Source organism: Anastrepha obliqua, chromosome 4 (genome assembly GCF_027943255.1).
Source record: "Anastrepha obliqua isolate idAnaObli1 chromosome 4, idAnaObli1_1.0, whole genome shotgun sequence".
Taxonomy (NCBI): Eukaryota; Metazoa; Arthropoda; class Insecta; order Diptera; family Tephritidae; genus Anastrepha; species Anastrepha obliqua.
The window spans coordinates 64,352,671-64,365,837 of record NC_072895.1 but is presented as its reverse complement, the minus strand read 5'-3'; the positions used below and the strand labels follow the sequence as shown (position 1 = coordinate 64,365,837).

The 13,167-nt window shown below is 39.4% G+C and overlaps 2 protein-coding genes across 2 annotated transcripts; both read left to right on the top strand.

Moving 5' to 3' along the window:
• Nucleotides 1-4,378: 4,378 nt before the first annotated feature.
• Nucleotides 4,379-7,481, top strand: LOC129246142 (uncharacterized). Its single transcript, XM_054884711.1, has 5 exons — nt 4,379-5,688; nt 5,777-6,060; nt 6,130-6,362; nt 6,427-6,826; nt 6,889-7,481. The coding sequence occupies exons 1-5, from the start codon at nt 4,500-4,502 to the stop codon at nt 7,396-7,398; spliced, it is 2,616 nt and encodes an 871-aa protein (XP_054740686.1). The 5' UTR covers nt 4,379-4,499; the 3' UTR covers nt 7,399-7,481.
• A 1,680-nt stretch (nt 7,482-9,161) lies between these two features.
• LOC129245521 (uncharacterized) lies at nt 9,162-10,786 on the top strand. The gene is made up of 3 exons (XM_054883722.1): nt 9,162-9,346; nt 9,422-9,600; nt 10,215-10,786. Exons 1-3 carry the CDS (start codon nt 9,283-9,285, stop codon nt 10,506-10,508), a joined length of 537 nt encoding a protein of 178 aa, XP_054739697.1. The 5' UTR covers nt 9,162-9,282; the 3' UTR covers nt 10,509-10,786.
• Nucleotides 10,787-13,167: the final 2,381 nt, after the last annotated feature.

Genomic DNA, 13,167 nt, shown 5'->3' with positions numbered 1-13,167 from the left:
TTTAGCTATTCCTTCCCATTGACTGTTCTTATTTTCTGCATTAATAATAAATAAGCAAACCAAAAACTCCAACATATTCCATCAAAGCAATTTCTATGAAGAAAAACCTTGCAAAACAGTATTGACAACTGATTGTAAATTTTGCAGGTAATCTGCCATATCTGAACGAGTGGATTAATTTTGTAGATTTATTGCTACTTACTGCATATGTGAAAGTACTTTTATAGGCTCAATATAGCGTAACATTTTTGCCGATTTCATTTCCGAAGAAAAATAAGCGAATAACTTCATCCCAGTAAACTGCCACACCCCCAGAATGCATTCGTTTCTCTTCCGCCAAACTTGTGGTTTTCGAGCAACAAATACTTCATCCAAATTTTACCTGTTGACGTAGAAGCTGAGCTGCAAATGCGCTTTATCCGGAATTATGATGTTTTGAGCAAAATAGCCTTGATTTTGCAGCTGTTTCAAAGCTCTTACAGAAAAGTGATATCGACACGGATTGTTATTACTCCTAGCTTACAATTTCGGAACTAATTGCATCTTTTCAACAAATAAGTCAAAAGTCTTTCTGCAATATTCCGCTAAATTAGAATGAAGGTGTTTTAAAAATCATTTGCTTCGTCCTCTCACTTGATGGGGTCTGAACTCCAACTACGACTATGAGTTACTTAGACTTCACTTTTAGTTTATAAGTTTTAGCTGAAGTGTGTTTATAAATACTTACATACATACATATTTGGTTCTTACACCCTTTTTTAGGTGTTTGGCCGAGCTCCTCCTCCTATTTGTGGCGTGCACCTTGATGTTTTTCCACAAGGGACCCTACAGTTTTAACCGACTCGAATTCAGATATTTTTTATGAGGAGACTTTTCATGGCAGAAGTACACTCGGAGGTTTGCCCGTGCCTGCCGAGGGGGGACCGCTATTAGAAAAAACTGTTTCCGAATGGTAGTCACGCACCAACCCATTCGGCAACGTCGGCTTGTATTAAATTCCGCGTTAAAAATGGATTCAATAGTGCGAAAACCTTAGACATTTGCGAAATAGTTTCGGTAATGATACTTGAAAAAAAAAACAGTCTTTCACGAGTGGCATGACATGAAAAACTGATGAAAACATCAATAAAGTGAAATGAAACTTAATTAATAGCCGCAAATTAACCATTAAAAGCTGGCAGAGGACTTAAACTGGACTTATCAGGCAAGTGAGTGGAGGGCTCCGAATGAACCAAGACCAAACAAACCATGTCGTTTACATTTAATAAGCCAGAAGGTCAGACGGTTAATAAGGACTAATATTTGGGCGTTATGAGACGTTTACGTGAAGCAATTCGCCAAAAAGAAAGGATTTGTTGGAAATGAACTCGTGGATTTAACACCAATATAACGCAACGTCGCGCAATGCAATCATTATCAGTGAATTTTTTACCAAGAACGAATCGAATACCATCCAACAGCCATCGAATTCACCCTGACTCCCCGCGATTTTTTTCTGATTGAGTCCAAAAACCACACGGGGAACGCGTTTGAACAGCCGGAAGGAAGTAATGCAGAAATCCAAGGCGACTTTGTGGCTATGCCGGGAATTAAGTTAAAAAAATGTGTCAAGAGCTGGATCAAACGCTGGCAACATTGTAATTGATGGGGAGTGCTTTGAAGGCGATAATATCGCTTCCTATAAGTTTGTATTTTGAATTTTCTGAATGTTCAAAAATTAAAGCGGTCAATAACTCAGTGTAGTATGATCCAGGTTTCATCAATGGTGACAACTCGGTACAAAAATTCCTTCGAATCTCGCTTACATTGCTCCAAACACTGCTTTGAAGTTAACAGCCACATCCGTTTGTATGTAGTTCACCGTGAGCAATCGCGACACTCTTCGGCCCGACAATTTTATCATCGCCAATTTATCATGTCAAATATTAATTGCCGTTCCGGTCGACATACCTATGGCCTCTGTTACTTCGCGCAGTTTTGTTCGTCGATCAGCGAGAATCATGTCTTGGACTTCTTGAATGATTTCCTCGGTAACACCGTTCCCGGGCGTCCTGTTCGCTCATTGAACAATATCTAACTGGGGTCATATAGATGGCGAAGCGTCTCCATAGACAACATCTAACTTTGCTTTTATCTCCTCGCATTTTTCCCATCCAAAAACAAAAAGCGAACTGCTCTTTTTCCATCTTTGCGAAAATCACGAAACACGTATTGGTCAAATAGCTGCCAAATCCAAACTAAACTACATATCAATCAGTTTGAAATTTATTTTTCCGTCGTTTGATAGCACACGATGCTAACACCAACTTCCCTCAGGAACGCCTTATGCTATCAAACTCGGGTACTTATTGCTTTGAACAAACGTAAAAAATAGTTCTGCTTTGCTCCTACGAAAATAGTATACTCAATGGATACCTCGTTTTCCCCTTTGAAACTTTAAAGTTCTTCAATAAAATTAAATAGATGAGAAAATTAAAAACTCAGTATGCGGTTTTACTATCTAAAACCTATAGTTTCACGTGAGTATTAATTTTTTTCTGGATAACAAAAGAACTGATTTTTGTTGCACAGTGTGATTTACTGCGTATAAATTTAAATATTTCGAGTAGGTTATGTAATTCACTTCCAAGTGAATTTTAATGCAGCTACCAGGAAATGCCAATGAAATTCAATTGGAAGTGAACTACAGAACCTGCCTGATTCTATTATATTTGGTTTCATTACTTTTGAAATCATTTTCACTTTTAGTACGAATGCCAGATCAGCTAGTTGCCCTTATAAATTGTTTGTAAATTTTACTTGCAACTATTTTTTATTAAAAAAATATTTACTTCAACTGAAACGTACATTTAAAAACATTTATTTATTACGCGACAGGAGAGCTCTTAATCAATATTGATATATTTTTTTCGACTTAATTGGTTGCGTCGCAAGTGGAAATGGATCGGACACACATTGCGCAAACCCCGGGATGACATTGCAAGCACAGCGCTAGACTGGAATCCCCAAGAAAGCCGTAGGTGCGGAAGACCAGCCAACACATGGAGGCGACAAGTAGCACCAGAGGCGGACAGAGCAGGCCGTTTCTGGAGTCAAATTAAACATCTAACTCTAAACAAACGAAATTATAAATTGTTTATTGCGGGCCTATGTTTCATCTAGGAACTATGGGAAAATATATACATATAAAGGGTGGTTAAGTTTCAAAGGCCGGTGTTGATTTTGAATAAAATACAATTTTTTTAAGAAATTATTGTCATTTCTCTTTATTATGATAATATTGGTATGGCTCAATTACGTATAGAATAAAATATTGGCCAAATGGCGGCACACTTCCATCCGATGGTCCAAATTTTCGATGACGCTGAGGCATAATTGAGGTTCTATGCCGTTAATGTGCCGAATTATCTTATCCTTTATCTCTTGAATTGTTGCTGGCTTATCGACGTACATCTTTCCTTTCAAATAACCCCAAAGAAAGAAGTACAACGGTGTCAAATCACATGATCTTGGCGTCCAATTGACATCGCCGCAACGTGAGATTATTCGGCCATCAAATTTTTCGCGCAAAAGAACCATTGTTTCGTTAGCTGGGTGACAAGTGGCACCGTCCTGTTGAAACCACACATCGTCCACATCCATATTTTCCAATTCGGGCCATAAAAAGTTCGTTATCATCTCACGATAGCGAACACTATTCGTAGTAACTGCCTGACCGGCCTCATTTCGGAAAAAATACGGCCCAATGATGCCGCCGGCCCATAAACCGCACCTGGGTGCATTGGTTTTTCGGCAATCACTTTTGGATTATCATTTGCCCAAATGCGGAAATTCTGCTTATTGGCGAATCCACTGAGGTGAAAATGTGCCTCATCACTGAAAATGACTTTATTCGAAAATTGGTCATTCACTGTCTGAATAACTTAAACGCGTTGCTCGATTGTGTATCGTTCCACGGTTCAAATTGAATTAGTCTGAAATTGAAAAATATCAAATGAAATGCAGAAAAAAGCTTTACATTTGGGTGTGGTTCACATTCAACATCGGCCCTTGAAATTTAACCACCCTTTATATAAGTGGTTGCAAAACCATGACTATCTAACGGTGATTACCTAAATATATAGTACCGGTGCGAATCTCAAAATTAACATATCTACTTCACGGTAAGCCACTGGCGATTGGCGCATTCGTACTTCTTTAACAGCACCAGTCTCATAATTTAATACCCGAACTTGGCATATAACAGTAACCAATCAAAATCCATCAAACAATCAAGAACCATATTTTTACTTTATCCTAATGACTCTTCAAGTCATATTTTCAAATAAATTTTCTGACGCAAATTGTCGTATAATTGACTAGAAATACCAGAAAACCAGAAATCGAAAATAAAGCAAATAACTGCAACACAAGATTTAGTAAATATTTTTACCTACGTACTGGTATATTTGTACAATTTATTTTTGACTAAACCAGTTGCTTTAACATCGTAATCGGTAATGTCGAAAAACAAAACAAACAGCATCTACAGCACACGCGCACCATATTCGGATCGCGCTAAGAAGGACAGCGACACCTTCAAGGAGGTGATTGTACCGATACAAGCCATTGAAACGGCGCTGCTCTTGCTTCACTCCCAAGAGGACTCAGTGCTTGCCACCGTATTCAAGAATATCACAGAGTTCGCACGCCAACAAAGTGAAAATATAGCTGAACTAAGAAAACTAAAATTACTCGATTTGCTGTTGGAGAAGAAATTATATATGTCTTCTGAAGCGGTAATGATAAGACGATTTGCTATGTATCTGGCTTGTGCCATAGTCGAGAGCATGAATATGCTGCAGGATTTAGAGCCAGAGCAGACAATGTTTATACTTGACGCATGTATGGAGGCGTATATGAAGGAAGTAGACGACTTTTGTCTGGAGTATTTAACGGTGATTATCAATAAATGCCTCGATGACCCACATGTGGCACATGCGATGCTTGAGAAGACTGAGTTCCTAGAAAAATTCTTCACAATAAATGCCAGAACTGAGAATCCAGATATTTTGTGGCAGTCTTTCGAGGCCATACACAAATTGCTGCAACTACTGGACATTCCAACTATGCAGTCATTCAGCACATTGCTACTGTTCCCCATCGATCGTGTGCTTTGCGATCTCTCAAACGAATTTACCGAAATACGCAGCGCTGCACTAAAAATCGTTAAAGATCTGGTAGTAGACACGAGTGAAAACTCCGTTTTCGCCGACGTTAGTCGTTGCATATTCGCGTTGCAGCAGCTAACGCAGCTTTTCTGCGACCATGCCACCATCAAGCATGGCGGCGAAGCGATCGAAGCATTGGCCACAGCAATGCGTACCGAGAAGATGACACAAATCTTCTTCGAGTATAACCTTTTCGATCGTATCATACAGAATGTGAACGCGCATATGTTGGACTATCCGGCGAGTGTTAAGTGCAAAGTGATGTGGATATTTGCCGAGAGTGCCAAGTATGAACAATTCCTGGAACGCATTTACAATGCAAGTGTGACAGATTTTCTCTTGGACTGCCTACTGCAAGCGGATCCGAATGGGCCGGCGCCACATGTCTTAGCCGGTTTGAATCGAATGATGAAACATGCCACTGCGGCCAATCGCATAGTGCAGGTGTATGAGGCCGGCGTGATAAAGCGGCTTGTGTGTATGTGTGCGAGTTTTGTTTTTCCACTCTTTTGTTAATATGTACAATTTTTTTTTTTTTAATTTCTCTATTTATTCTGATTGCTTAGATATCATATCACAACCAGGCATTGACATACGTACACGCGAACACGCCGCAGAGTTGATAGGCAACTTGTTGCAGTTCGCATTCCATGCCACCGCGCATCAACTGCTGCCTCTAGAAATTTCTGAAGTCTTGGGCAGAATATTTGGTCAGCAACAAGTCGATATCTCCATTGATTTTTTACTTTCGTTACTTAATATTATCGAACAGCTGGCGCAAAACGATGAGTATCGTGCAATTTTAGGCGAGTCAGCTTTGCTTGCCACGAATATTGCACTCATGCTGAAGGTGGGCTCTATACCCAATTTCATCTACCATCTAAGTTTCTACATTAATAATGTTCTTCATTTAATTTAGAACTCCTTCGCAACAGCTAAACTGGTGAGCAACATTTTCCGTTGCCTCTGTACGCTAGTCGAGGAGGACCAAGTACGTGAGCTTCTATTGCCACACTACCTTGCTCTGTCCATGAAACGCGGTCTTAAGTCACGCTCGAACTTGGTAAAGACGTCAGTGACGAATTTCATCATGCAAACAACACGTTTTCCCGAGATGGTACACGAATATATCGAATCTGGTGTCTTGGAAGTGTGAGTTACTGAGTTATTTATATACCTTAACCTCGCTTTCTACAATGTGTGCCACCTTTGGCAGACTTATTTTGAATCAAAAGCTGGCCATGTGTGTATCCACTTGGGGACCCGCTATTGAGGCCATTCTTTCCAAATGTCCAAGTCTCAAGTTTTGCATACGCAATCATCTCGGTTTCACCGACAGCACTGCTGGCAATGACTTTCTTGTTTCCAAGCAAAAATTTGACGATTTTCGCATTTTCCAAAGTATTCTGAAAGAAGACGTTTCACCGCTCTATCCAATTTTAGTGGTAAATTTTAATCGCGTCCTAAACCCACCCGAGTTGGTTATTGAGGTGCCAATCGAATGTTTTCCCATGGAGGAGCGCTTGGGCAGTGGTGGGGTGAGATGGTGTTACTGCCGTAAACCAGGTGATAGTGAGCTGCCGCGCATGCTTGCGCACCTAAACAAACAACTCGAAGTAGGTACCAAATATGAGTATTTTCACGTATATGTATATATAAATTTGCCACATACTTTCAGAAGTACGGCTTGCTTCAAAATCCGGCGAAAATGAGTCGCTATATTGATTTCGACAACTTGGCTAAACGCGCTAAGGTTCTAGCCGAGGTTGTGGAGGCCGCACTTAGTGATAATCTGAAGCCACTCGATCTTAACACGACTGAAGAGTGCTGTAACCACACTGTGAAATGTCATTTGACCGAACTGGCGAGGATGTTGCATTGTAACTTCATTCCCATTGGTATAGTGCGCACTGGTTGCCAGTTTGAACGCGCCATTCTTTTCAAGGCGCTCGCTGATCAAATTGGTCTGCCGTGTACACTGCAGCGGGCCGTCGATGGTCGTATATTGTTCAATGAAGTGCCACTGCCGGTAGAAATGGAGCAGGATCCTCACTGTGACAACAGCACAATGAAATTCATGCCTTGGCGTATGCTGCGTCCCACTCATATTGTCGATTTGATGTTTCACATCGGAGAACTATATCCAATTCAGAGTCGACAAGCGCTACAGTATTTAAGACTGTACTAGGGGCCTTGTGATGGAAGTTGATTATCTGGGAGATGAGGTACGGTTTATATCTTGCCTTCTGTTTATGTTTATATTTTTATAAATATACTTAATAAAAATTAATTTTCTAGAAAAAATTGTTATTTGTAAAATAGATCTTTTGCTCAACTGGGACTAGCTGTAGGAATGTGGTGTAACCTAACTCAATCTTACCGAAAATGTCGATTTTAACAACGATCCAGAGAACACGGAAGGTGACGCATTCCGAAAATCGCATTTTTGTTTTTGGCGAATTTGACAATTGAGTGACGTCAGTACAGAAAATAAACAAAGTTTGTGTGAAATAATTATTCCCTCATTATTGGCTTTCAATTCGGCTAAGTCTTCTTTTTTCTGTTTGCTTATTTTCTGCACAGAAGTCACGGCCCTTGGAAAGGTGCAATATTGTATACAAAGATGAGTATTTCAGTTCCAAATTAACCTCTCCAACAACAGACTAACTACCATTGCCCGAAAATTCACTGAAACCTCAAAATATGACAAAACTGTTGGCCGAGCGTAATTTTGCTTAGCCGTATAAGCTTTGCTGAAGTACCAAATTCAGACCACGGAGCATACAGAAAGCTCTTTTGCTTCCTATCAAAAGCGTCCTCAAAATCGCAAGTATTCAGCAAATGGGGCATAATGAACCTTTTCTCGCATCGTTCAAAGGCAGATGAAGAGGTTGATGTAGAAGCCTTCTGTGAGATGCTTCTCTCTGAGCTAATAGGTTGCTGATTTTTGAGCGGAGATGGGCGGTATGCAAAATACAGCCTACTAGTTGCTGACTAATGCCATACCCTTTATGGAAATAAACATTTATTTCGGGCACTCAGGTGATTTTAGGCTGACTGACTAACTGTATATTCGAAATTAGCCCGTTCGAATTGCGTTTTCGGCCGCACTGAACACTTTGATATCTGGCTCATACGTTTATCAGAGTGTTCTTGTAGTTGTGGGAAACTGTATAGCTGATGAGATATGTAGGTAGGTTGGGAACCCTTAAGAGGATTTCTCCGTCAAAAGAGAGAGTGGGGGTTTCCGTGGCTATTTATGGTTTGATGTCGAATGGGTCGGCCTAGAGTTAGCTTCGCGAGAATATTGGCACTCAAGGTCTCTAGGTCCTTTTAGTAAAATGCGTATTCAAATTTGTCAATAATGTCACAACTCCTGTTAATTATGGGCGCCTTAATCGCGTGGAAGATAGTCGCGTGAGACTCAATTTACGTAAATTCGAAGCACTCATGTGGTCTCCTCTGCTAGATTGCTTTTGCGTGGCTAATATTCAGAGTTCTTAGCTTTCGATGTGGAATTATCTTATTAGCAGTCGAAAGAGTCTTAGTTAATGCCCAAGCTCATCTCCCTTCTTTGGGAGTAGTTAGGGTTTAAGGTGAAATTAATAATTAAATAACGAATAGATGATTTCGCTCACCGGCATTGTTATAAAAAAAAAATTTGATGGCATTTAGTTATGGGTAGGAGTCTGTATGTATGTTCTTAATTTCCACGAAACTTACACTCCAGAGTCAATTAACACTCGCTAATTTATTTTTGCTACTGTTGATCGTTATTATTTAAAATGAATTAAATTCTGAGCTATTCAAACTTCTGTCTCCTATTCAAACTCTACTCCAAGCACCGAGCCGCTAGTGCGCATGCGCTTGCCCCGTTGCCAATTCTTTTGACATTCGCTGCTTGTGTCAACCTTTCCCATGTAAAAGTAGAAGTGTCATATAGTGTGTAAATAATACACGGGGAAAAGGACACCTGAAATAGAAAACCTTCAAGAAAAATTGGTTTTTGGTAACACTTAGACGTGAAACGTATTTCAAGGATATCTCCTAAATCTTATGAAATCGCACAAAGATGCCGCACAAACAGCAAATAGCGATATATTTTCTTTGCCTCGCGCTGGACGTGCTGCAGCCAGGTAAACGTGCCACACAGCTGTCCTGGAACGGTGAAAAAATCAATATACTATAAATATTGGCACACTTTCTTACAGCTGATGGACAATCGATTTCGAATACAGTGCATCGCACCCAAGCTGCGACGGAGCGCATCAATGACTTATCCTGTTACGAATGCGATACCATGGACCATGGCGAATCGTGTGTGGATGTTACGACACGCAATCTGTCGAGTTTCATACGCAAATGCAAGGGTGAGGAGTTTATTTGTATGGTAAGTGTGAAGGGGAGTTATGTGTAGAAATATCTAATTGGTAATGAAAGTAGTTACAGAGTGGTTACCAAGTATTCGGACAGCTCTAATTACACTGTGCAAGCTCAAAAATTGTACAAATTTGGATTTTCTAAATTCAATAGCGTCTCCCGTTTGTTAGATTGGCTACAGATTTCGAGATAATGGTTTTTGAAAATATAATCAAAAGTGATTCGATCTTAATAGTTTTCAGAAGCAACTGAGGTTAGTGCTGTGCACAGTTTCAGCAGTCTAGCTGTAAAACTGTTTGAGTTATTTAAAAAAATAATAAAACTAAGCAAATCTGCTAGAAAGAAATTAAAAAAAAATTAAGAACAAATTAATTAAATAGTTTTCTGCATTATGTAGTATATAATAAAAATTAGAGATTATTCCATATAAAATTTATGATGTACGATTGTTTCTATATGCGCTCTCTGTCATGTGATCTATGTTGAAGGCTAGTGTCAACCTGCCAAGTGGCACGCCGTTGAATTTTGAAGGTTCCAGTTGGCAAGACCCAACTACCAGGACCTTTGCTCAAAGAAAGTTGAAAATCTGAGCATAGTGTTATTAACATTCTATTTCATTTGCAGGTGAAACGTTTTTCCTACACTACCAGCACGGAGAATTCCACAAGCGCCCCCAAAATGTGGTCGCTGGATCGTCGCTGTGCCGTCAACTGTGAGGCGGGCTGCATTGTGATTGGCGAAAGGACGAAGCTATACGCTTGTACTTCTTGCTGTGAAAAGTCTCTCTGCAATACGGGACGTGGACGAGCAATGAGCACTTTTCAGCGCATAGAGACAGGCATTGGTACGCGTTGGTATGCGGCAGTGATGGCAACAATGTTGCAACGACTACTCCTGCGGAGTAATCACACACATTAATAAAGTTTTGAAAAGGTATATCGAACAAAGAAAGCAGTAGCTAGACAAAGTTAAATAGAAGTTGGCTAAAGAAGAATAAGAAGGCTATACTGCACTGAAAGTAATAGCAAATGGTATTTATGCAACAAACTAATAAGCTCAAGGTCTGCTCGAAAGCAAACTCTCCTACAAGCGCCAAAACAAAATATAGAAATCAATTATAAGTATAAGTATTATTAATTATGAAGTAGTTGAGATTCTTTTCCTATTCAAATCTGTAGCCAAACACCTTTGTGATAACAAAAAACTAGAAAATAAAAATTAATAATAAAATAAAGTACCTCCCTACTTATTAAAGTCTAGTACTAAATCCCTTACGAGAATATGTGTTCTTGTATAACATTTTAAGGTAAGTAAACTATGTCGTGTTGCAAGTAAGTACGCGTATTTTGTAGTTCCGTTAATTACTCCCTCGCCGACACTTGCCTTGCCTATTTTAACTTGGCCGGGGCCGTTAAAATTTTTAATTAAACTACAAACTCAGCATTTCAGGGTAGCCCAATTTTGAACACCAACAGCGCTTGGCTCATTCCAACTGCATTAACTCCATTTGAATGGTTTTGAAAATGTTTTACCCAACTTGAAGCCCCATTCTTCTTGTAAGGCTTGTGTGTGAATTTGACGCATGCATGCAATTTCCGTTGGTTTAGCCGCTGGTTGCTCTGCGATTCGACTTACTCCTCCCATCCATTCATATGTCTAACACTTTCCTACTTTTATATGCATATCTATAAACAATATCTTCGTACACACACTCACATACTTTGTATGTATGAATGAGTGGTGTGAGTTATTTCCGGTTTGTCGCAAATTGTATGTACTTTTTATTAGCTAGACAAAATTTCAGCTGGCGACATGTTTATAATGGGTATTGCCAATCAACTCCCCTCATTGCTTACTTTTACAGTTGTTTATATGAATACATGCTCGTATGCATGAAAATTTATGGCTGTGGCATGTGAGGCCCCATGAGTTTGTAAATTGAAGGGTTGACTGGCGTTGCATACATTTGGGCGATTAAGCCAAACTTGCATTTGTTTAAAATACTTGGGTTGGAACGAAAAATTCAATAGTACGGGAGGTCAAAAACTACGCAGGGTGAATTGATTCTAGTGGGGAGACAAAATTTTTTTTATACATCACTAATCAGCAATTCACTATAAATATAAATTTAAAGACTAAATAAGTATTTTTTATTAGATGCGCAACTAAGTTCCCGCTGTTTGTCAATAGATGCCGCCAGCAGTGTTTGGTAGTCGATTCTATATTAACATAACCTAAACGTCATAAACCAAGCTTAGACATATGGTAAACAAACTGCTTCGACACATTAGTGATTTTATTTTGGCATCATATACTTTTGGTTTTGTGAAAATGTCTAATTTTGTGCCGAATACTCGTAATTTGCGGGAAGTGTTGATTTTCCTCTTTCATTCGAAAAAAACGGCGGCTGAAGCGCCTCGAGAGCTACAAAAAGTTTATGCTGCTTTAGTGAAACAACGTGCCGAAATTGGTTCCGTCGCTTCAAAGACGGTGATTTTAATATTGACGGCCGACTGCGTGAAGGAAGGCCAAAAACTTTGGAAGACGCTGAATTGGAGGCATTGTTGAAAAAATTAGGAACTCATCTTGGAAATTGCTTATTTGAAAAGAGAAAAAATCGCGGGTATAATTGCTATATCACCTACGTACATTTCAAAACTCTGCCCGAGATGTGTGTCGATAATTTTCACACCATTTCAAAAGCAATATAAGCGCGCCAAGTGTCCATACGCGTGCTTTCTAGTATGTGTAGCGAGAGCAGGGATGAGCTCTTAAACCGGATTGCTACTGGGGATGAGACTTGAGTTCAATAGGAATTATTTGCTCAATAGTTCAATGTTATGAGTCAAAGTCTAAAATGAGGTCTATGCCCAAAAAGTTACGTTAGGTTAGGCATATCTGGCTGATCTGAATATATCTCACCCCAGGTGCCCAAGCGCCCATAGGTTTACCAGTGTTGTTGGAGTCGTGTTAAACATAGTTCGTGATACATGTTTTGGCGAGTTTTAATAAGCAGTCTAAACTTTTGACCAAACAATTAGGAAACACCGTCTTAAGCCGAGACCACGCAATGAGCGACTCGAAATTAAATAAATATGAAATCCTATTGAAGTGGCTACAGAATGAGCGATCTGTGAGTGGCTGAGTGGTGCCACTCAGAAAAAGAGCTTGTTTTAATTTCTAGTTGATCACTGAGCGGGAAATAATGAACAAATGGCGAAAGTTAATACAGAGGTTAATGCTGTCAAAATTGACTGGAAATAAATACATAAGTGGCTACTGTTTTTTATTAATTTAAAATGCATTTTAATACCTGGTTATATATAATTTTAAAAGCTGTCACTTCTACGGGAGAATACTTTATATATAAGTAATAATATTTAGGAAAACTAAAAGAGCCCACGAAAAAAATGGACTCCAAGTGTGCTTTCTTTACACGACGATACGCCTACTCACAACACTAACGTTACAACGAGTGCCCCTTCAACTATCCTCCCATAGTCCAGATTTAGCTCCTTTAGATTATTATTTATAATTATTTCCAAAAAAGAAAATATGACGAAGGGAAACCTGTGCA

Coding starts and splice junctions, on each gene's coding strand:
- LOC129246142 (XM_054884711.1), top strand. CDS start 4,500: ATGTCGAAAAACAAAACAAACAGCATCTACAGCACACGCGCACCATAT. Junction 6,363..6,426: donor GAATCTGGTGTCTTGGAAGT/GTGAGTTACTGA, acceptor CACCTTTGGCAG/ACTTATTTTGAATCAAAAGC. Junction 6,827..6,888: donor ACCTAAACAAACAACTCGAA/GTAGGTACCAAA, acceptor ACATACTTTCAG/AAGTACGGCTTGCTTCAAAA.
- LOC129245521 (XM_054883722.1), top strand. CDS start 9,283: ATGCCGCACAAACAGCAAATAGCGATATATTTTCTTTGCCTCGCGCTG. Junction 9,347..9,421: donor GCTGGACGTGCTGCAGCCAG/GTAAACGTGCCA, acceptor ACTTTCTTACAG/CTGATGGACAATCGATTTCG. Junction 9,601..10,214: donor GTGAGGAGTTTATTTGTATG/GTAAGTGTGAAG, acceptor TTTCATTTGCAG/GTGAAACGTTTTTCCTACAC.